The sequence below is a fragment of the Terrapene carolina genome, unplaced genomic scaffold, assembly GCF_002925995.2.
Source record: "Terrapene carolina triunguis isolate 2854851 unplaced genomic scaffold, T_m_triunguis-2.0 Scaffold120, whole genome shotgun sequence".
Classification (NCBI taxonomy): Eukaryota; Metazoa; Chordata; order Testudines; family Emydidae; genus Terrapene; species Terrapene triunguis.
In genome coordinates, this window is record NW_020664471.1 from 6,794,252 (window position 1) to 6,820,029 (window position 25,778).

Consider the following 25,778-nt stretch of genomic DNA (forward strand, 5'->3'; position numbering starts at 1 on the left):
AGATATCACACAGAGGTATTCCATAAACAGTGCAAGAAAAATGATGCAACATTTGCTCAAAGCTACCTCCTCCAATTACATCTTGCTTATATCAACTGGTTTTCTGCTGTCCTCATGCCTACAAAAGGAGGATGTGATCTGGTTCTGAATATTTTTGCAAGTTATACTCAATTTTCAAAACTAATCAGAAGAGCTTTTCAAAAATGCAACTCTAATTTTCATTTAAAATCATTACCTACCCTCCTTTTTTATGGCTCTACATATATAGATAAGAGTTAAATATCTTTCTATCTGAGAATAGCTAAACCAAGATTTCAGCAATTAAAATGAAACCAGTCTCCTTATCCTTTTCAATTACCATCAATGGTGATTTTATTCAGCATATAACTAGAGGAACCATAATTGAATGTGTCTTTTTTCTTTATTTATGTTATGTATAGTGCTATCATTACAGTGCATGAAGCCATGTATTCTGGGCTTTTTTTTTTTTTTTCATTCATTATTTAAAAGGGGAAAGCATATACTCACTTTAAAGGGACAATGTCAGATTGTTTCACAAACTTATATATTTTGTAAATATATTTTTAAAAGGGGAAGGGGAAATTTTACAAAGCCCAATAAAATAGATTTTTCATGAATTTTTAATTTTTAAAAACAATTTTGTTTTGAGGTAAATATTCCTCTCCTGCAGCATATACAACCCAACCACTGCAGCCCAGTGGCCCTGCTCCTGTAAGTGAAATTAATAAGATAGTACTAGAAACAAAAGTGAAACTGTTCCAAAGTGAGTGAAATACAAAAAAGTAAACAAAACAGCATGACGAAAAGTTAAGTTTTATAAAGATTTATAAACACTTGCCATTTTAATTATTTTTTGTCAAGGTCCCAATTCATTGATCAGAGTATAGTCATGGTCCAGACTCCAGAGAAAATATTTAAAAACAAACAAACAACAATGATAATAATAAATAAGTAAATAAAAAGATTTTGGGGTCCATTCAAAAGTGCCTGGTGGTCCAGATTTGGCCTATGGTCCACTTATTGCCTACCCCTGATGTAAACCGTAATGGAGAGAGAGACTTTTCTTTTTAAATGATTTTTCATTTTCAGAATTAAATAGCACTATTTTGACAAATTCCTATTCATTATGACTGTGTAGTACTCCAGGGCCGCCCAGAGGATTCAGGGGGCCTGGGGCAAAGCAATTTCACGGGCCCCTTCCATAAACAAAAGTTGCAATACTACAGAATACTATATTCTCGTGGGGGGCCCTGTGGGGCCCGGGGCAAATTGCCCCACTTGTCCCCCCCTCTGGGCAGCCCTGTAGTACTCAGACCAGTGTAAGTTATTTCCTCCCCCGCCCCATCATATTAATGTACCTCATGTTATCTTTTCTGCTAGAGAATAATTGCTTCTCAAGAAGGTGACTTGGAAATTTCTACAAAATAATGATATTCCCTGCAATAATTTAAGTGCCATGGAGAACATTTATTGGATACATTTGTGTACCCAGGACACTTTGGAGTTGGACCTCACAGATGTCTGGTGAGGACAAAACCCTGAACCTCATAAGTACTTTTCTTTTTATGCACAAAATGGTCAACGTGAATCTTGTTTTACACTGGAGAATAGCTTTATAGTCAAGAGTTTCAAGACAGGAACTATTTTTGCCCCTTAACAGGACCTAGTGTTGCTGTAGACTCAATTATTAAAAGCCCCAGGCTAGCAATGACCAAACTTGGCTCAAGCTGACTGAAGCAGTTCATAGGCTATATGAAATAAGTTGGTGGTCTCAGTCCACAGATGTCAATATCACAAAGACCATCATTAGAAATGAAACCCTTTTTTAGCAGCCTCAGCATGGAGACTGAATTACCCTTTCAGCTTCCCAAAAATACTTCTGCTAGAATACTAAAGAAAGAACACTGGTGTTACAGTCAGGCCAATTTTGTACTGCCACTACCTGGGATATGCCTATTTTACAGATAAACAAAAGATTTCATTCTTTAGATACCACTGTCTGGCTCCTTTCACAAGCACTGAACTCTCTTCTATAAAATAAAATAAAGCAGGAGGGAAGATAGATTTGCAAGCAGATTTTCATTTCAGGGTCTAAAAATAGTGAGGGAATTATTGGAGATCTACAACTAACTTTATGTAAATTAATGATAAGACAGAAACTAAATCGGATATATCATGGGGCACAGGTACAGCTAAAGATAATAGCTGTATAGGGGCTCCCCTCCATTTCCCCTGTCCTAAAATTGCTGACCATACAGGAAATTTAAGAGAAAAGAACACTCTGGAAAAGACATAAGAGAACTCACAATAGGAAGGTGTGCCAAGATACATTGAGAGACATGGGCAGTTGCAGGCTAACAGAAGTGAACATGCACAATAAGGCATTCTCAGATGAATTCTCATGAAAAAAGGCAATAAGGTAGCTAAATTACTAGTATGACAAATTTAAAAGTACGCACAAAACACAACTGATTACCCTAAATTAAAAGAACAGCAGGTGAGTTAATTTATGATTCCAAATTGTTTCCTAGAATTTGACCTCCAGTTACAGAATACAAAGCTTATCACAGCTGGGTTCAGAATTAAGAAGCACATAGAAAAGACTTAATTGCTCCATTTAAAAGTGAACAATAAAAATTGTTTGGAACAAGAAAAAGATTTAGAGAACATACAAGGAAACAAGCAAAGCTACTGTCCATAATGTCTTAAACTATTAAGCACTTTAAAATACCCTCCCCAAATATGACAGGTCTACATTAACACTCCTGTACAAATAGAGTTGGCCTGCCACTCTGTACCCTATCAATATACCCTCAGTCTGAAGAAATTAGAGGATATCATATGCTATGATTAAAATTTAAAAGAGATGTCAGCACTCATGGTTCAGGACATAAAGCAACTACTACTATTATATGATTAAGAAATTTCCCCTATAGGCAAATTACTAGATAATTGTCCATTGTGGAAATATCACACTTTCCTCAGAAGCAACTGGTACTGTTAATTGCCAGAAACAAGACATACGGACCACTGGTCTGATCCAATATGGCAACTCATATCTCCCTATGCAAATAATTTTTCAAACATAGATGTCAAAATCTGACGAAGGTCATTGCTAAAAGGATGGGAATAAACCTCACATGTAAATGTCAGCAGATTACTAAGTATTCCCACTCAAAGTTGATGAAATAATTTAATATCATTTTGCCTTTAGTGTGAAAAAGGTGTCTGTTTGCATCAAATGGACTTCCCTCTGGAAATCCTGCAACAATGCAATTTGTGAAGAGATTATAAAGTGGGTAGATATTACCATTTTACAAGAAACAGCACAATTCTGAGTGAAAATGTGAAAGAAAATGCATTACTGTAGAAAAGAATGCACTGAGGGTGTCCTTTACTATTTCATTTTTTGCCACAGCTATCTTGAACTGATAGCTCATTCCTTCAGAGACAATCACCATATCAAAGAAAAGAAAGCATGTAGTACTGATACTTGCGTGTCCCAAGAAGTTTCTCCAATAACATAGATAAAAAGTTCTATCTTTGTCACAGCTGCATATTTTAAAAAGGGACATGATCAACTTGAAAGCCATGTCTGCATAAAAGTTTTTTTTTTAAATCTACTATAGTTATAAGATTACTATATTACTAAGATTACTATTCTCAAAACATTAGAGGAACAAATGTTCCTCTAATTTTTAAGTTTCTTTACTTTGTGCATTTAATAGCACTTTTGTGTACAGTCAGTTTTGCTGTTTCCCAGTAATGTTAGGTAGTCAGTTTTTCTTGTGCTAAAAAGACCCTTTTAAATGTTTACAGAAGAGCAAAAACACAAACAAAAAACAAACTTAACAACAATTTTGAAGGGAATTTTCATAAAGAATTTCAGGATATACTATTTAAAAAGATGCTGTATAAGAAATCAAAATTTTGTAAGTAAGTTAATTTGAAGCTAGTAATGTCTCTTTACAGTCCTATGTCCTAATAGTTCAAAAAAGAAAATCAAAAACAAAAAGAGGATCAAGACCACATTTCTAGAAACAAAATGGAAATACAGATGTTAACAAACCCTTAGACATCATTATTTCTGCCTGGGAGGTTTTCTCTCTGCATTTTTGGGCTCAGCGAATTTTTTGGAATAATACTGTTTCACAAATTGATAAATCATTCAAGTATCTGTATCTCATATTCTTTAACCTTTTCATTATTTTCAGTTTTGCTTTTCAATTATGGATTCAATTAAATATTTATTTATAGGTTATTTACGCATTTCTACATATGGGGCCAAATTCTGATGTTTCTTAATTGGTAATGTAAGTTACATAAGTCAGTGTGTAAGAAGAAGTGGGTGTAGAATACATGCCAAGAGGACAACAAGGTGAGGTTGTGGCAAGAGGGGCAACCAAAAGGATCATGACAAATGTGTCAGATAAGTAAGGAGGATCAACAGACAGAATATGGGAGTGGGAGACTGACCTGCCACAGAGTTGGTGTGTGACCTTGGGCAAGTCACTTAACCTCTCTGCACATATACGTTCACATCTGTAAAATGGGAATAATGATATTTTCCCACTTCTTAAAAGCATTCTGAGATTCAAAGATGAAAAACTTTATATTAGTGTCATTGCTGTCGTACACCATCTTGCATCCTTCTTGTAGATTGCTGTTTCTTACAACTCTGTCCTGCTCCTTTTGCATGTATATTAAATCAGCTTACGCTAAGTTACCGAACTGTGATTTATATCAACATTTAAATCATCTATGAATTTGGCTTCCTATATTTATCATCTTAGACAACTGATTTGTAAAGTGCTTTCATACACTGCTTAATAAGTGCTTCTCTACTCACCATGAACTATGACTACATCATATTACACAAAAGGAGAACTTACTTGTAGAAGCATTCCATGAACAGAATTCTGTCGTATACATGGATTGGTGCACTCTGGAAGCTCAGCAAGCAGAGACTGTACTGTATGTGGTATCTGGTTTATCATAACAAATGGAACAAGGGCTCGGCCTGCCATCTCACGTGAACGATACACAGGAGAGTAGCCACATCTAGAAAAGGGAGAAACACATTTGTCATCCACATACAGTGAACGCATTGCTATTACTTAACAAGTAACAGTTACACACTTATTCCAGATATGATTATTTTAATGTATTCGGAAATAAAAATGCAAAATAAATGACTAAACACAGTGAAAACTAAACCAAAATATGTTCCTTACAAAACATACTTTTATAATATTTCCTCTAGCTACTGACAGGGTGTAATTCCAGCCACCTATATCTAAATATAGCCACACTAGATTCTATTCTTCAAAAATGTCCTTGTCTTCTTTAAGACAAAAATATAATGGGACCATAGACCCAGCTGTTCAGTAGCAGCCATCTATGTTGCCCATTGATGTTACTAATGACAAACAGTAACTGCGAATTTGAACATGCTAATTTATTAATCTTACTAAAATTTATGATTCTCAATATGCCTAATACACATTTTATATGAACAAGATATACAGATATAAGGTACATTTTTAAAAGGACCTACGTTCCTAAAACAAATGCATAAAAAGGCCTTGATTAGTACACAGCAGACACACTTAGGCCTGGTCTACACTACAAAGTTAGGTCGATATAAGCCACGCTAGGTCGATTTAATAACATACGTGTCTACACTACCAAGTCCCTTCCACCAACCTAAGTGGCCTGTAAAGTACTTCTGTACTCCACCTCCGCGAGAGGCATAGTGCTTGATTCAACATCCATGGGTCAACAAGTGGATAATGTAGACATCATGTTGTGCAATTTGAATGAATTGGCCTCAACGAGGTGTCCCACAGTACTTCGCTGTGACCGCTCTGGAGAGCACTTTCAACTCCACTGCACGTCAGCCAGGTACACAGAAAACAGCCACTCCCCAGATAGGTGTCGCATTACTCTGGCTCATTGCTGAAACTGGTTTTCAAAGCCTCACAGAGACGCAGCACCCCTCGATGTACTCTTCTTATTGCCCTGGTGTCTGGCTGCTAGACAATCTGCCTCAACCCTCCACCCCAGCGGAAACTTTTCTCCCTTTGTTTCACAGATATTATGGAGCACACAGCAGGCAGCAATAACAATGGGGATATTGCTTTCACTGAGGTCTAACCTAGTAAGCAAACAATACCAGCGATCTTTGGAATGTTCAAGGGCGCATTCCACCACCATTCGGCACTTGCTCAGCCTATGGTTGAACGGGTCCTTACTGCTGTCCAGGCTGCCGGTGTACGGCTTCAGCCATGGGAGCAAGGGATAGGCTGGGTCTCTCAGGATCAAGATTGGCATTTCAACATCATCAATGGTTATTTTGTAGTCTGGAAAGAAAGTCCCTGCTTGCAGTTTTCTGAACAGATCTGTGTTCCTAAAGATGCACGCATCATGCACCTTTCCCGACCATCCCACGTTGATATTGGTGAAATGGCCCCTGTGATCCACCAGCACTTGCAACACCATCGAGAAGTACCCCTTTCAGTTTATGTACTCTTTGGCAAGGTGGTCTGGTGCCAAGATAGGGATAGGCTTTCCGTCTATCGCCCCACCGCAGTTAGGGAACCCCATCTCGGCAAAACCATCCACTATGTCTTGCACGTTGCCTACAGTCACTACCCTTCTTAGCAGAAGTCTGTTGATGGCCCTGCAAACTTGGATCACAACAGATCCCACAGTAGATTTACCCACTCCAAATTGATGCCCCACTGACTGGTAGCAGTCTGACGTTACAAGCTTCCACAGAGTTATTGCCACTCGCTTCTCCACTGTCAGAGCAGCTCTGATTTTAGTATTGCTGCGCTTCAGGGCTGGGGAAAGTTTTTCACACGGTTCCTGGAAAGTGGCATTCAAAAGTTCTGCAGCCACTGCTCATCATTCCATAGCTGCATAACGATGCGGTCCCACCAGTCAATGCTTGTTTCCCGAGCCCAGAAATAGCACTCAACCATGTAAAGGTGATGCGTGACTGTCGCCAGCAACTGCAATTGCTCTGCTCTGTCTTCCAGCAGGGCTGCTTGCGTGGCTTCACATTGTTCTGTGCTGCGGCTCCTGTATCAGCTGTGTAAATACTGCAGGATAAGGCGCGAGGTGTTTGTAGTGATCACAACAACAGTGTACAGCTGAGTGGGGTCCATGCTTATCATGCTATGGTGTCCGCGCGGATAACCCAGGCTTACAGGAGGAAAAAAAAAAGGGGAGGGGGTGGCGCAAAAAAAGGCTTGATTTGTTTGCCATTGATTTCAGGGAGGGAGGGAGGTAACTGCATCATAGGAGGCTAACGCCATGATCCCATAACTACGCTTGCCAATGTTTTGGTCCCATAAGGCATTGCAAGCCCAACCCAAAACTCCACTCAGCCAGGTTCTCTGTGGGATGGCTACCCACAGTGCAGTTCTCCGTGTGTCGATGCAAGCCCTGCTAGTGAGGATGCACTCTGCCGACACAAGTGTAGTGTTAACATGCATGATCAACTTTCTTAAATCTGAGGCTCAATGTCAATTTACATGATGTCGACTTAACTTTGCAGTGTAGACATTGCCTTAGTTAACAGCATAATGTATCTGACAATGTATCCATTTTAGACCACATTATACCTTGAAGATATAAGCGTGCATTGGGGGAAGTGCAGAGCAGCTATACTGCCGTAGGAACTGCAACTCTCTCTCCTGGTGCTGAGTTACAACCTCTGGAGGATGCAGCATGCTCCCCTCTCCTCATCCCCATCTCTTTCACATTTCCTTTAGGTGACTTGCATGACAGAGGTGCTAAGAGAAGATAGTCTTTGTGCTCCAGGGAAATGCAAGGAGTGTGACAATAGATATCCTATACACAAGCATGTGAAAAGGACGGTGGGTCAGTCCTAGTCATAGTCTAACCCTTTCTGCATATTGTATTTTTGGCCACATATGGTAAAACCTTTAATCCTGCATTGGCAAGTGTAGGAAAATATTTGGTATAGTGCTAATAAGAACTTATGTTTTTTAAATGAGAATGCTTCAGTTCTACTAGACAATAACCTCAGCACAGCGGAAAGTGATTTGTCTACAACTGTTCCTATATTCGTGCTATACCATGTTTTATATTAGCAGAGGGAATCTTGTATATAAATGTTTCTTTTCAGCTACAAATAACTCTGACATGGTTACAGATGTTTAGTTTCTAATTAGCAGTAACTGTATACTAAAGAATGCCCCTCATTCTGTTCATGACCTTTTACAAATGATGATTTCCCAAAGGAATCTGGCCTCTGTTCAGGAGAAAGAATGGAAAATGGGGAAAGAGCCAGAGTCTGCTGCAGCCAGATACCCTGTGCAAAGGTATTTTCCAAAACCATATGATTCAGAGGTTTTGGGGTTCCCTCCCTCCCCAGATGTAATGCAATTAAATACAATGGAATGGAATTCTATATTTTTTTCCTAGTAACATAATCAAGGATAGATTTCCAGGCAATTTTTAAGTAACCTCATTTTAAACTATGTCCTATGCTTCTGTTTAAAACAATTTGCAATAAACACTCATATGGAAAAATTGTATAATTTTTTGTAAGACAATTATTGCCAGATTATTGTTTATTACATTTGTTAAGGTAATGCAAGAAGTAACAACAGTATATGTTATTGCTGACAAAAAAAATTCATGTTAAGGATAAAATTTCCCAAGTGCCTAAATTCAGGTGCCTAAACTCAGGAGCCTATGTTCCATTTTCAAAAATGACTTAGGTACTTCAGAGCTGAAGTCTCATTGAAAGTCAATACAGGTGCTTTGGAAAATTATACCCTATATCCAATACTGCAAACAATTAGGCACACAAGTAACCCTATTGAGAGTAGCCCTGTTGGATTAGGCACTTACACAGGTCATCTCTCCTATTTTCTCTGAAATGTCAGATGCAGAAAACCTATACAACCATTTTTCACTAGTTTAAAATAAAAACAGATAATTATTAATTGATATAAGTATTTTCTGTCATTTTCTCAATAACATTTCACTACCTGCTGAACAAAATATAAAACTTTACACGTACAAGAATTATATATTTGTAAATACTTATTCTAGTTGGATATATTTATAAATTTACTAAATTTATTAACAAGCAGATATTACAACATTATGGTCCCAATCCTCCTCTCCCTGTGCAGTACAGTGAGAGCTGGCAAAATCATTACTTCCCAACCCAGCCCTACACATAACTCCCCCCACACTTAATTAAATGTGCATTATTAATGGAATGGAAAGAATGGTGACAAAAAAACAATTTAAAATGGACCACATCTATAATATATTTGTATCAGATATTTGCTGGATAAAAGCTGGGACTTCTGCTACGAAAACCAGCTTATACACTGCTTATTCTACACATTTTCAAAACTTATAAAACTACTTTTAAACAACCAATAATATAATAAATCAATTATTTTAAAAAGGTTACAATCTTGGCTTCAATATGCAACCTGAGATGCCAGTGGGTTCCACATGGGCTGGAGGAAAATGGATCCTCACTACCCTCCAAGCCGTTGAGTGGAAGCTGCTCCACAATTGCTAAGGCTGTTAGTAGCTCCACCTGTTGCCGTGTCCCTGTTGTGAAGGGCATTGATTGGAGGATCTGTGAAACAGCAGATTCTTTGCCCCCGCCATCTCATCTCCTAAACACTGCTGCTTGGGGTTTCACTTTCCAGAGCTCGGCTACAAAGTATGCTGTAGATGTAGATCAACACTCCCTAGTTTCCAAAATTCTTCCAAAGTGTTTGTGGGGAACCGCTGCAGTTGAGGGGAGAGCAGAAATGCAGACTTTGGTTCCAGTAAAATATATGCAGTAATGCCTGAATAGATTGACAGTGATTAACTCCTAAGTGTACCAACATGTCATTTTTTAGGGCCAGATTCTGCCACACGAACTCACATTGAGTAGTACCTTACTCCACAGGTAGCCCCATTTATTTCAATGGAGCTACTCAAGGAATGAAATTATTGCCTCCTTGAAGCAAATGGCAAAAACTTCCATTGACTTCAATGGGGCCAGGATTTTACCCAGCATATGTACTCTCGTACAAATGTCAACGAACTCCCAAAAGCAAATACTATTATTCAGAAAGGAAGAAAATTAACAAAATCCAGCACTTCTACCTTATTAACAACAAGCTGATAGTAGAGTCAATCTCTCATTTTGTGACAACCAACCATTCATCTACTATTACTGAGGCAAAATATGAACTACAACTGCTAACTAATCCTTCGTAAATAGGTTTTTGCTACAAAGCAGGTTTTGGAAAAAGGAGATATTTACTTAATATAACCCAGAAATTCAATATCCTCATATGTTTGCCTATGGCTCTTAGTTCAGTACCTATTTTTCCCCTTATGCTGTCTACAAAAGAAAATCAGTATGAAAATAGAGATTTAAAATGTACATTATTGTACATAAAGGGTGAAATTGTAACATTACAATCTGCCCTGAGTCCTGGGCAGTGCACACCACAAAGTCTCAGATAAAACCAATAGTAAAAGGCTCTTTAGCCATATAAGTAAAAAGAAAACAAGGAAAGAAGTGTGACCGCTAGGTACTGAGAATAGGGTAGAGATTAAAGATAATCTAGGCATGGCCCAATACCTAAACGAACACTTTGCTTCAGTTTTTAATAAGCGTAATGAGGAGTTAAGGGGTAGTGGCAGGGTGGCTAATGGAAATGAGGATATGGAAGTAGAAATTACCACATTCGAGGTGGAAGTCAAACTCAAACAGTTTAATGAGAGCAAATAGGAGGACCTGGATAATCTCCATCCAAGAATATTAAAGGAACTGGCACAGAATTGCTAATACAGTAGCTATTTTTAAGAAAGGGGGGGAAAGTGATCCAGGAAACTAAAGGCCCATTAGTTTAGAAGATCTTGGAACAAATTTGAAAGGGGAAGTTGTTAAGGACATAGAGGTAAACGGTAATTGGGATAAAATACAACAAAAGGTAGATCATGCCAAACCAACCTGATCTCTGAGAAGATAAGTGATTTTTTAGACAAAGGAAATGGTAGATCTAACCTACCCGGATTTCAGTAAGGCATTTGATAAAGTTCCACATGGGAAATTATTAGTTAAATTGGAGAAGATTGGGATTAATATGAGAATCAAAAGGTGGGCAAGGAACTGATTAAATGGGAGACTACAACAGGTGATATTGAAAGGTGAACTCTCAGGCTGGAGGGAGGTTACTAGTGGAGTTCCTCAGGGATTGGTCTTGGGACCAATCTTATTCAACATTTTGGAAGCAACAGGGGAGGAGAAAGACCTGGCCGTACTGGTTGATCACAGGATGACTATGAGCCATCAATGTGATGTGGCTGTGAAAAAGGCTAGGATGTATTAGGTGAGGTATTTCCAATAGAGGTAGGAAAGTGATAATACCATTATACAAAGCACTGGTGAGAGCTCATCTGGAATACTGTGTCAATTCTGGTCTCCCATTTTAAGAAAGATGAATTCAAACTGGAACGGGTGCAGAGAAGGTCTACTAGGATGGTCAGAGGAATGGAAAACCTATCTTATAAGAGGAGACTTAAGGAGCTTGGTTTGTTTAACCTAACCAAATGAAGGCTAAGGGTAGATAGGATTGCTCTCTATAAATACCTCAGAGTGATAAACAGCAGGAAGGGAGACGAGTTATTTAAGTTAAGTGCCAATGTTGGCACAAGAACAAATAGATACAAACTGGCCATCAATAAGTTTAGGCTTGAAATTAGACAAAGGTTTCTAATCATCAGAGGAGAGAAGTGCTGGAACAGCTGTCCAAGGGGAGCAGTTGGGGCAAAACATCTAACTGCTTTCAAGACCGAGCTTGATAAGTTTATGGAGGGGATGGTATGGCAAGTTTGCCTATAATGGAATGTGGCCCATTTGCAACTGTGAGTAACAAAATGTCTCCAACAGCCAGAGATGGGACACTAGATGGGGAAGCCTCTGAGTTACTACAGAGCAGGGGTCAGCAACCTATGGCACGGGTGCCAAACACGGCACGTGAGCCGATTTTGAGTGGCATGCTGCCTGCCCGGTGAGAGGAGGAGGAGGAGGAACGGAGGAGCCGGAAAGCGCCATGCTGGGAGAAGAAGCGGGGGAGGAGGGAAGCTTGGGTGCCGCAGGACCAAACTTCTGCCTCCTGCTCCCGCAGGGGAGAGCAGTGCGGGGGGGGTCTCGGTCCCCCGCCCCACTCAGCCCCCCCACCCACCGCTCTTCCCTGCAGGGGCAGGAGGCAGAAGCTTGGTCCTGCGGCAGCCAAGCTTCCCCCCTCCCCCGTTTCTTCCCACAACGTGGTGCATTCTGGCCCCTCCTCCTCCCAGAGGAGCAGAGCCAAGCGCAGCGTGCTTGCTGCTCCGTAGAGCAGGCAGAGAGAGGTAGGGACGGGCCTTAGGGAAAGGGGGTGGGCCAGGGCATATCCCTCCCAGCCCCATGCCTTGAGCAGCTCAGGGCAGGGGACTGGGAGCACCTCAGCCTTCTGCCCTGCACCCCCCTCCCTCTGCCCTGAACCCCCCCCCCCCCCCCTGCGCCCTGCCCCCCCCCCCGAACCCCCTACACCCAGCCTTCTGCCCTGCACCCCCACACATCCCAGCCCTCTGCCCTGATCTTGAGTCCCCCCCCACAACACCCAGCCCTCTGCCCTGAACCCCCCCCCCACACACACACACACACCCAGCGGGCTGAGCAGGCTGGCGGCATAAGATCAGCATTTTAATTTTAAATGAAGCTTCTTAAACATTTTGAAAACCTTGTTTACTTTACATACAACAATAGTTTAGTTATATAATATAGACTTAGAGAGAGACACCTTCTAAAAAAATGTTAAAATGTATTACCGGCACGCGAAACCTTAAATTAAAGTGAATAAATGAAGACTCGGCACACCACTTCTGAAAGGTTGCCTACCCCTGCTACAGAGAATTCTTTCCCAGGTGTCTAGCAGGTGGGCCTTGCTGACTTGCTCAGGGGTCTGATCACCATATTTAGGGTCAGGAAGGAATTTGCCCCCAGATCAGATTGGCAGAGACCCTGGGAGTTTTTTGCTTTCCACTGAAGCATGGGCCACTTGCTGGTTTAAATGAGAATTAATGGTGGCTTCTTTGTCACATGAAGTCTTTAAATCATGATTTGAGAGCTAAGTAACTCATGTAGAGGTCATGGGTCTATTACAGGAGCGGAGGGGGGGGGGGGGGGAGGTGAGGTTTTGTGGCCTACAATGTGCAGGAGGTCAGGCATAGTGGTCTGGAATGGAAATCTGCTACTAGATCTGGCCCTCACTGATTCCCCTGATGCCATCTATTGTACATGACTTGAAGACCCACTTGGGAAGGCTCAATTTTTGGATTTAGATCATCAAAACTTTAAAAAATGAAGGATACTGCGTAACAAAAAGCACTTTGTTTACCTTGACACATGTAAACTATGATAACATCCTACAGCATATTAGTAAATAGATGGTAATATACATATTTGAAAAAGTACTAAAATCTTAATAATATGAAACCTCCTGAGAGCACTATATTAAATTCTTACTGAGAAACAGAATAAGGTCACAGAGTTCTGTTACAAATTATTTGCTTTTCAGAGAAGCAAAATCAGTATTAAGAAGGTTCTTCTGTATAGTAAATAACTTCTCTTATATTTGTTCCCTTTCCTAGGAACTACTTTTTCTGGCATAGGAATGCATAGAAAAATATTTATTTTTTCAAAATATACTATTGGTAATGCGCCAAAATCTCTCTCTCTCTCTTGTTTTTAAACACAATAATATATCACAACAGGGTGACAATTAGTAACCTGTCAATGAACTTGACTGCCTTAAGGCACCTGATCTATACATCTCAGGTGTTTTGAAGGTACTTGGCTTCATGCCTTAACTACATGAGATGTTTACAAAAGAAATTCACAATGTATACCCTCCTAGTTTATTCCTTAACCAATAGGGCTACCTTAGACTCAGAGAATGTGACATTTTGACGGCTATTGTCTCTCACTCAGCCATCACCTGTTATCAGTAACTTAACTCAAAAGAGTTTTATTATCGGAAAATGGGAGGAGGAATGAGCTCAAACACAAGAGTCAGGCAAATGTAAACCAATCATAAAATTCCAGCTTTGAGTGACAAGTCTTGCTTCTTTGTTAAAACAGTCACAAAGGAGACCCTCACAATATCTGACTCTGGAGCACCTGTCTATACAAATACTTCTTCCTCCTGGCAATTTACAATGAACATGGGAAATGATCTGACCAGTCAAATTAGGAACAATCTCTAAAGACAAAAATGACAGTGGCAATTATTTTAACTCTATTTGCATCTGTAGTGAAACCTAGTACTGTAAGGTTAAAAATAAATAAAGAACATATACAGTTCATTAGCAATGAAGTTGAATTTAACAAACAGGATTTCATTTTAATCTCAGTTTGATCTTTCTGCTCAATTCGTCTGGGGGATTTTCTTCCTGACATTGTATAAACAAAGAAAAATATACAAGTAGCAGCTGGAAAATCTTTTTGGCTTGCTACCAGGAGCTTTATTAGTCAAATAAGCTTTCTCACTGGTTGTGCTCTATTTAACCTCTGTATTAAGAGGGTAAACTTAAAAACGGTGGCACTCTTGACTATTCAAAAAAAAAAATCCATGGCAACACAATGGAGGTAAACGAGCAAGTTGAAGACACCAATGGAGAAAGTGCTGCAAACTTTTCTCACTGGTGGATAGATATTTTCCTGTCCGTCCCTGTCCTGAATTCATTTCCACAGAGGCAGCACTAAATCTGAGAATTTTTAAGGGACAAATGAAAGATAGTTTGTGAGATTTTCGAAAGTGCCTAAGTGACTAAGGAGGACAACTCAATAAGACACACGCTCCTAAATTACTTAGGTGGTTTGGAAAAAACATCTACCAGCTCAAAGTGATTCAACAGAGCTAAAACTGAACTCAAACTTTTTGAAGAACACTTCCAGTATTAACAGTAGGTGGTTATAGAATTATAAAACAAAGTAATGGTGAGAGCAGGAAACTATACAGGGGTCGATGAAAGGCATTCTACTGAAGGCTAAATGCCATATTTTTCATTTTGAATACTTTCTTCTCCATACAGAGTATACTGTAACACATGCAACAACATTTTTGTACAGACAAACAATGGATAACTAATACTGTTTTCCCTGAACAATTAGAATTTGACTAATGTGCTTTCATGCTTTTTAGTAGGTTATCTTTGGCCATTAGGCTCTAGGTTATGCTAGTTTAGCGTCCCTGTGAATATACCAGTTACTAGGTTGTGAGGATGGTAGACAGGGCCGGCTCCAGGCACCAGCCAACCAAGCTCGTGCTTGGGGCGGCACCTGGTAAGGGGCGGCCAATCTTGGGGTGGCGGGGGGGGCAGCGCGGCGGGGTGCGGGGGGGGGGGTGTTCAGCAGCGTGGCGCTCCGCGGGGGTTTCGGCGGCGCTCCGCGGGGTGTTCAGCGGCGCGGCACTCGGTGGGGGTTCAGCAGCTCGTCGGGGGTGTTTGGCGGCGCGGTGCTCGGCGGGAGTTCAGCAGCTCGGCAGGGGTGTTCAGCGGCGCTCAGCGAGGGTTCAGCAGTCCGGCGGGGGGTGTTCGGCAGCGCGGCAGAGGCTGTTCGGCGGCACGGCGCTCGGCGGGGGGGTTTCAGCAGGGCGGGGCGGCGCTGGGGGGGGTGTTACAGCGGGGCGGCACTTTTTTTTTTGCTGCTTGAGGCAGCAAAAAAGTTAGAGCTGGCCCTGATGGTAGAAGGCTGTTTCTTAAGTATTACTTGCACAGCTGCATGTTAGGAGCCTTTGTGGAAGGAAATGTTGACAATTTGTGTTGGTAGATGGCTTGAGTAGTCTCTCTGTTGTCCTTCACCAGCTAGGAAGGACACAATCTACATAGCAGGTAGTAACTCAAATGTTCTTCAGTATATTACAGACCGCTGCTTGTGCAAATTGACCAATCTCCATAAAGGAGCCGTCTGAGCTGTTTATTTTGTGATTGCTTACCTCATCCTGGGTTCCATATAGACCATTCTGTATACATGTGATCTTCTCTGAGAAGAAAGCTGATTACTCTTCAGAATAGTCTATGTGCTGGATTCTGGATTAGACTGCAGGCAGTCATTCTGACAAAATGAGTAACAAATCAAAAATAAAAAGCAACAGAGGGTCCTGTGGCACCTTTGAGACTAACAGAAGTATTGGGAGCATAAGCTTTCGTGGGTAAGAACCTCACTTCTTCAGATGCAAGTAATGGAAATCCCTAGAGGCAGGTATAAATCAGTGTGGAGATAACGAGGTTAGTTCAATCAGGGAGGGTGAGGTGCTCTGCTAGCAGTTGAAGTGTGAACACCAAGGGAGGAGAAACTGCTTCTGTAGTTGGATAGCCATTCACAGTCTTTGTTTAATCCTGATCTGATGGTGTCAAATTTGCAAATGAACTGGAGCTCAGCAGTTTCTCTTTGGAGTCTGGTCCTGAAGTTTTTTTGCTGTAAGATGGCTACCTTTACATCTGCTATTGTGTGGCCAGGGAGGTTGAAGTGTTCTCCTACAGGTTTTTGTATATTGCCATTCCTGATATCTGACTTGTGTCCATTTATCCTCTTGCGTAGTGACTGTCCAGTTTGGCCAATGTACATAGCAGAGGGGCATTGCTGGCATATGATGGCATATATAACATTGGTGGACGTGCAGGTGAATGAGCCAGTGATGTTGTAGCTGATCTGGTTAGGTCCTGTGATGGTGTTGCTGGTGTAGATATGTGGGCAGAGTTGGCATCGAGGTTTGTTGCATGGGTTGGTTCCTGAGTTAGAGTTGTTATGGTGCGGTGCGTGGTTGCTGGTGAGAATATGCTTAAGGTTGGCAGGTTGTCTGTGAGCGAGGACTGGCCTGCCTCCCAAGGTCTGTGAAAGTGAGGGATCATTGTCCAGGATGGGTTGTAGATCACTGATGATGCGTTGGAGAGGTTTAAGCTGAGGACTGTAGGTGATGGCCAGTGGAGTTCTGTTGGTTTCTCTTCTGGGCCTGTCTTGTAGCAGGAGGCTTCTGGGTACACGTCTGGCTCTGTTGATTTGTTTCTTTATTTCCTTGTGTGGGTATCGTAGTTTTGCGAATGCTTGGTGAAGATCTTGTAGGTGTTGGTCTCTGTCTGAGGGGTTGGAGCAGATGCGATTGTACCTCAGTGCTTGGCTGTAGACGATGGATCGTGTGGTGTGACCGGGGTGGAAGCTGGAGGCATGAAGGTAGGCATAGCGGTCGGTGGGTTTTCGGTATAGGGTGGTGTTAATGTGGCCATCGCTTATTTGTACGGTGGTGTCTAGGAAGTGGACCTCCTGTGTAGATTGGTCCAGGCTGAGGTTGATGGTGGGGTGGAAGCTGTTGAAATCATGGTGGAATTCTTCCAGGGTCTCTTTCCCATGGGTCCAGATGATGAAGATGTCATCAATATAGCGTAGGTAGAGAAGGGGCACGAGTGGACGAGAGCTGAGGAAGCGTTGTTCCAGGTCAGCCATAAAAATGTTGGCATATTGTGGGGCCATGCGGGTGCCCATAGCGGTGCCACTGGTCTGGAGGTATATATTGTCACCAAATTTGAAATAATTGTGCGTGAGGATAAAGTCACAGAGCTCAGCAATAAGTTGTGCTGTGTCATCATCAGGGATACTGTTCCTGACAGCTTGTATTCTATCTGTATGTGGGATGTTTGTGTAGAGAGCCTCTACATCCATGGTGGCTAGGATGGTGTTTTCTGGGAGGTCACCAATGCATTGTAGTTTTCTCAGGAAATCTGTGGTGTCACGGAGATAGCTGGGAGTGCTGGTGGCGTAGGGTCTGAGTAGGGAGTCCACATATCCAGACAGTCCTTCAGTGAGAGTGCCAATGCCCGAGATGATGGGGCGTCCAGGATTTCCAGGTTTGTGGATCTTAGGTAGTAGATAGAATAACCCCGGTCGGGGCTCTAAGGGTATGTTGATTTGTTCCTGTGTTAGTGTAGGGAGTGTCCTCAGCAGATGGTGCAGTTTCTTAGTGTATTCCTCAGTGGGATCTGAGGAAAGTGGCCTGTAGAATTTGGTATTGGAGAGTTGTCTGGCAGCCTCCTTCTGGTAGTCAGACCTGTTCATGATGACAACAGCACCTCCTTTATCAGCCTCTTTGATGATAATGTCAGGGTGGTTTCTGAGGCTGTGGATGGCATTGCGTTCTGCACGACTTAGGTTATGAGGCAAGCGATGTTGTTTTTCCACAATTTCTGCCTGTGCACGTCGGCGGAAGCATTCTATGTATAGGTCCAGACTGTCATTTCGACCCTCAGGAGGAGTCCATGTGGAGTTCTTCTTCCTGTGTTGTTGGTGGGAGGGTATCTGTGTATCAGTGCGCTGTTCAGTGTTATCTTGAAAGTATTCTTTGAGTCGGAGGCGGCGAAAGTAGGCTTCCAGATCACCACAGAACTGTATCATGTTCGTGGGGGTGCTGGGGCAAAAGGAGAGTCCCCGAGATAGGACAGACTCTTCTGCTGGGTTGAGTGTGTAGCTGGATAAATTGACGATATTGCTGGGTGAGTTAGGGGTACCCCTGTTGTGGCCCCATGTGGCAGGTAGGATTTTAGACAGCTTACGGTCCTTTTTCCTTTGTAGAGAGGTGAAGTGTGTAATGTAGATCTCCTGTCTTATTTTAGTAAAGTCCATTTGTGTGGAGGGTTGGTTATTTATGAAAGTCTCCAGGTTGGAGAGCTCTTTCTTGATGTTTTTCTGTTTGCTGTATAGGATGCTGATCAGGTGGTTCCTCAGTTTTTTTGATAATGTATGGCATAATCTCTCACTGTGGTCTGTGCAGTATGTAGATAGCAAGGGATTTTTCACCTTCAGTCCATTAGGTATGATGTCCATCCGTTTGCATTTGGAAAGGAAGATGATATCTGTCTGTATTTGATTAAACAAAGACTGTGAATGGCTATCCAACTACAGAAGCAGTTTCTCCTCCCTTGGTGTTCACACTTCAACTGCTAGCAGAGCACCTCACCCTCCCTGATTGAACTAACCTCGTTATCTCCACACTGATTTATACCTGCCTCTAGGGATTTCCATTACTTGCATCTGAAGAAGTGAGGTTCTTACCCACGAAAGCTTATGCTCCCAATACTTCTGTTAGTCTCAAAGGTGCCACAGGACCCTCTGTTGCTTTTTACAGATTCAGACTAACACGGCTACCCCTCTGATACTTGAAATCAAAAATAGTTCAGGTGCTGTAACTTTGCAGTCCTTTGGCTGATAAAGGGGAGGTGGGTGGGCAGAATCTATTTGTTTCTTCCAAGGACTTGGCTCAGGACTGAGGGAATGCATCATGTTGTAAACTAGTTGCTTCACCACACTGTGTGGTATTCAGAAATTTCAATGTATTTAGCAGAATACAAACTTTTTTGAGATTTTTAAAATTAATCTTGGCCCTTCTAACTGCTGAGAAAGTCCTGAGAACGTAAAACAATGCATTGTTGTGTTGTGAAACCTAAAATCAGAGGCCCTGTCTTCAGTAAAATTTGGGCCATGTTAAGGAACCATTTTTCAAGAGTCAATTATGAAAACAGTGCATTGCCAACTGACACCAACCATTCTGAACAGGACACAGTTACTGAATTATGGTATTTTTAAGATTTGAAATTCTGTTCTGTTCTTTATCGATTGTCAGACTGCGCTTATCACTGGAGTTTGAGTGCCACAGTAATACATTAAGTGAAGTGGCTGAAACCTATCACAGGCTGCTTGGTTCTTTCATCTTCTTCATGGGCCAGAAGTGTGAGCAGTGGAGTGTTTTGGGAGGAGTGTGGGTATTTTCTTTAGATTTGGAAAATACTTAATCTGTGTCTTGAGGATCTGATATTCTTTATGGACACATTTTATAAAGAGTCACAGGGAAAGTGTGAAATCGTGCCTCAGTCCAATTATAAAACTGCTAACAAACATGCTGGTACATCCACCCTCATTTTATTATACCTCAAAATACTAGTCAACTGGAAAAGTTTGGAAAATCCTCAAATGATACACTACTCCATTTCTACCTATGGAGAATCTCAATTCTGTATCCATCCACTGAAAGTAAATGTTAGTCCTAGACACAATTATCGAAATAAGTACTTCATGTGCAAACCAGTACTGTTCATCTACATACATCGAGAACTATTGAATGTAACACATTTACCTCAAACAGTTCGTGATCAAGAACAAAAAGTCAATAAATCTGAACAGACTCCAGCAAGTTTAATTATGGATTCAACATATTTCCACTGCACTGGCCAACCTTAGAAATATTCAGATCCTGAACAAAGCAGCTAAAACTGGCAAGATTTAATCCATAAATTATATCAGCAGCTTGTGCTAGGTATGAAAAGGTTTTATACTCCCAAGCACACTTCAAAGCATTCAGTTAATTACCTTAATGGTAAAAATGACAGGACAGTAATTGAGAAGAAAAGTAAAAGTACTTCAAATATATTTTTATAAAAGAATTTAAGGTGTTCCTTATATGCATGGTTTCCTTTACTTCTATTTATAACTGTTCCTTTTCCGCAGTACTCACTTTCACCAATTCTCAGATTACTAAATTAACCATAACACAAACATTTTTAAAACATTTTTCTCACTATTTGCACATTAGCTATGTCACAGAAATATAAAGGAACAGAGTTAACTTGAAAAATCATGTTTCCACATGAAAATTTTGTACCTGTTATTGTTACAATTCCAGAAACTGCAGACCAAGAAAGATTAGCAGGAAAAATCCCCTCTATTTTTAGTTTGTTTCTGGTGTCTGACAGTACTTTATGTATAATCAATTTCATTATTTGGTTAGTAGGAAGTTAGCTGCACTTCCTGTCTCATGAACTAGAACAGTGGTATCACATTCTCATACACTGGTCTGGAGTAATCTGAAATTTACTACTTGCACCAAACCATGAAATAGGATGTTTGGAACTGAATAAACAACAAATATGCACTTGAGCAGAGCAAGGAGGGACACCACTGTGTTGATCTCAAATTCAACCCAAGTCCCTTCTTTACCCCAGTGGGAGCAGGAAAAAGCCCTCTAATAAATGTTTTTATAAAACAGGCTTTTTAAAAACACAGAACAAAATTCCGTTCACGCTATTTAAAGCATACGCTATCAGAATCAATTTGTTATTTTGATTAGAAAAGTTTTTTAAACATTTTAAAAAATAATTAAAAAGTTTATAGTGTCCTTTTAATGTTGATGCTACATTTGTCATTAAGTCATATCAAATACAGCATGACAGCAGAAAAAAGGGAACTCTGAGGGCTAATACAAATAAATAATAAGAATAATAATAGAAGTAATATTATACCCTGAACCTATACAGACATGTATGGGTGCACCCCAAATCATGCCTATCAGCATACAGCTCAGGAAACAATGGAGTTTGCATCTGAGATGTTTCTAGGAGAAAGTTGAGGAGGAGTGGGAACAAAGGAGTTTAGATGGAGCCTGGTGACACAGGGGAAGGTTGAATGCTGCAGCCCATAAATGGGAATCTTATATTATTTCCTTTCCCCCCCGCTTAGGGTGACCAGATGTCCCAATTTTATAGGGACAGTCCCGATTTTGGGGTCTTTTTCTTATATAGGCTCCTATTACCTCCCACCCCTTGTCCCGATTTTTCCACACTTGCTCTCTGGTCACCCTACCCCCGCTCTACCCTCGGCAACAACAGAGTCCTGTGTATATCATCCATTATTATAAGTGGTGTACACACAACACTATTTAAACCTAAATGGAGAAACAACAGGTCACGCACAAGCTTCAGTTGTTTGTGAATAAAGTAAAATTAACTTGGGATGAAGAGCTGTGACTACCAAATAAGAGTAACATATTTAATAACGGCTTTAGCCATTAAACACATATCCAATCCTTTCATTAAAATGCCTAATGCAATAATAGGAACTACCATGTATTTCCTGCTTACCACTTGCTAGTAATCTGGATAAATAAAATAATTTTAAAATGGTGTACTTTACGTTAAGAATAAATCATCATTTTCATATATATAGAACAAAAAATACACTTACTTTCCCCCTCACTCAGCAGTATACAGATTACCCGGTCACAGCAGACAAGTATTTCCATCATTTTTTATGCTCACCATACACTTCTGTCTTGGACCCACTTTCACTCCTAGAATACTCTTTGTTCTTTTGATTAACTGATGAACAGTTCCCTTATAAAAATATCTAACCCAGCACTTCTACTGCTAACCAATACTACAGGAGAGCATAGCCAACTTTGCCAATTAAAACAAACATTGAACATTTAGACTTTGGGTCAACCACTTGCCAGCCTTACCCAAAGTTAACCAAAGAGTTCACTTGGTTTTTAAATAATTGTTCAGGAACCCAAAAGTTATTTTTATATACTGTTCAATTTGCAGTGGATTAAGTTCTTATTAGAAAAAAATTAGTTGTGTTAAAATTCAGCTACCAGCCCAACTGCACTGTCTGTTCTGAGTGAAAGAGCTCCTGCAAAAATGACATTCACAAAAATGAAGTAAAAGCTTCTAGTCATCTTTCCTTTTCAAATCAGATCAAATGATTATGTTCCAGGCTCTATTCATACATCCTCAATATAATTCATTTTTAAGTTGCTAAATTACCCCTTGTAAGACATAATATTTGAATCAAATTTTGAAGGTAGCAATGCTACAGCAATGTTATGCAGTTAGGTGTAAAAAGAATAGTAAGCTGACTATACAGATATTTGTGTGCTGCATCCCCATTATTAAATATTCCTCTGATTTCCATATTAAAGAAAATCAATGAAAGAATATTTTTCCTAAAGGGGATATTATCAAACCTTTGAGGTCTTCAACTTGACCTACTCTGCATTTGTCATTTGACCCAATATGAAAGCAATGACCCCTAGAATCTAAATAATTATTTGCATTTTTTTCTTTACAAATGCATAGGTTTATAGAAATTAAGAGAAATGGTAATATACCATTTCTCTTAATATTACCTACAACCTGGGCAGCAGTTAAATGCCATACCCACACAGCCAACACTATGTACAATAGCATTATCTCAGGATTTAATCCTACCGGGAAAGATGGGATTCTTTGCCCAATGAAGGTACTATATTGTTTCCTCCTCACTTGGGATGTCTGGGAACTGGTTCTTCTCTGTCCCTGGTACAGCCTGTATCTCCTCCACAATTTCCCCAGTGTAAATTTATAAGGCATTCTCCATTTTCATCTACTAGCTTTAGAGAGTATTTTTAGCATTTCAAACAAGTGAAAGATATATATGTGATTCTATTTACACCGTGTTACATCTTTCCCATGCCAATGTTGGCACACAGGGTGAAAACCAGTCTCTTCCATTTCTCTGTCATTTGCTGCTGCTTCCATTTGCTCTGTGGTGTTGAAATAGTCTATTCTAACCTCCTTGCTAAGCGTTCTTCTTACAGTTTTTGTTGACATGGCAGTCCGTGTTTTGGCATCCAGAGTACATGCCCCACAGATGTCCAGCGCTTTCTTCTGCTTCTGGTAGAAATGAGCTGCTGGTTGTTAATTTATTAGATCTCTTCACAGGTGACAGAGGCTTTCCGATGCCCAGAAGCTTTCATAGGCATTTATTTTTGTGGTACATCCACACTATTAAGTATTCCTCTTAGATTCCTCATTGATATTGGAGAAAAATCAATGAGAAAATATCTTTCCTTAAGAGGATAAATAACTAGAAGGCATCTAGTTTACTGTCCAACATTTTAGTAAATCTCCAGCTCTTGAGCTGCATGTTAGCATCGAGATTACATTAGAACTGAAAATTCTCAGTTTTGTTTTGGTGCGGTATATCTGATTTACATATGTTGTTGAGTTTTGTAAATGCTGTGGTGTCTTTCCTATTCTTGATGTCACTTCCTTCTTAAGGTCTCCCATTGACTTATATGGTGCTGCTGTGTAGGTGAACTGTTATATTTTCTTGATATTTTTGCCTTCTAATATGATATTACTGCTTTACATCTGGATTTCAAGAATGTGTGTTTTAGAATAACTAAATTTGAACACAGGTAGGCCTCCCATTGTGTGTCTTTCTTTGTAGCTTTTTGGGGTGTTGTTCATAGCGCAATATCAGCAGCAAAGCCTAGATCTTCTAGGCATTTGCCATCTACCCATGCTAGACTGGGGTCTGTGTTGATAATACATGTGTTCATTATCCAATCTATGGCAATTCCAAACAACCGTGGAAATAAAATGCTGCCTTCTTTCATGCCAGTGTCCACATTGAACCACTCTGCTATCTGGTTGTTCACCCTTACAGAGCACTTCACATCTCTGTATGTGGCCTTGATGTTGATGACTTTCACTGGGATTCTGTAGGACTGAAGAATATTCCACAATGTATACCTGTGAAGGCTGTCAAATGACTTTTGAAAGTCAGTGATTCTATACAGAATCTAATCCTCATTGGGGAAGCAAGTTGCTGGTTTCTTGAGGCACAAGATATACAGAGTCTGATCCAAAGTTTCATAGTCAATGGGGGATCTCCCCATTGACTTCAATTGGCTTTGCCTCAGGCCCATAAACATGTGGGTACAGTGCTGAGAGAGGGGACTAAAGCTGAAGCAAACTATACACAATCTTGAATTACAATTGTGGGAGCCCTTGTTATTTGTGTATGGCTATTAAAAGAGTAGGGCAATGAGATTCATTTTCAGTTTACTGTCTATGTGCAGGTATATCAATCCTACAGTGGTGTCCTTTACCTCCTCAACAATGGCTACAACCTGCTTGACACACAATCTCTTTGATTTTATATGAGAAAGACTTTTCCTGCATTTCTTGTATCCACAAATAATACGCTAGGGTCACAAAATAATTTTTCCTGTGATCAAATGTATTATGCAACTATAGATTTTGCAAATAATTATTTTCTCTCCTGTCTTCTCAGGGACTCAATTTTTACTTCATTTATGAATAAAAATGTATCTTCACAAATGATCATAGCTGTGAAACCAACCTAGAGTAAACAGAGGTGAATATTAATTATACTTTAAATGATTTAAAGGGCTCCATATAGAATTTTATATCACCCAAGAACTAATGTATCCGAAGGGAGACAAATTAAGTCTCAAATTTTTTACCTTCAGTTGCTCATTGCTGGGATTCATTTGCATTATAATTGGTCTGAGTACATTTTGACTTTAATCTGAAATTAGTTGAGGAACATGCAGTATTTACTTTCCGTTTTTGTCAATTTTCTTCTTGACAAAGAATAAAGAAAAGTAGGGACTCAATGTCTCAACAGTGGTAACAATTTATTGTAGCTTACATACTTTACAACTAATACATCAATTTAGTCAAATAAAAAAGGGGCCCAACATCAGAGCCAAAGGTAGAAACAGATTAGGTGGAATATAAATGTTTTTCCGCAGTTCTTAGGCACGAATATATCCTTGAATTTATGTTAAAAGATTTTTAAGGGACTGGGTTTGGGTTTTTTAATAGTGGCATAAGTTTCTAGTCTCTGTATCTGTAGTAAATAGTTTACTCTTCCAACACAGAACAGCTTGGAAAAGCACAGATGAGTAAGATAAAACATTAGGCAATACTCTTCTCAGAAGCACTTAAAATCATTTATACTGTAGTATACATTAGTAGTACAGAAAGCATGTAGGCAAACTACATAGGCTTTTTCTATTTGTGAAACAGGTCAACAA

The 25,778-nt window shown here is 40.2% G+C and overlaps 1 protein-coding gene across 1 annotated transcript in view; it reads right to left on the reverse strand.

Moving 5' to 3' along the window:
• THADA (THADA armadillo repeat containing) overlaps positions 1 to 25,778 on the reverse strand; it is a 324,328-nt gene that overhangs the window by 158,251 nt on the left and 140,299 nt on the right. The window contains exon 29 of the mRNA XM_029911747.1: positions 4,914 to 5,082. Within this exon, the coding sequence (XP_029767607.1) occupies positions 4,914 to 5,082 (169 nt within the window). The remainder of the gene's footprint in view (positions 1 to 4,913; positions 5,083 to 25,778) is intronic.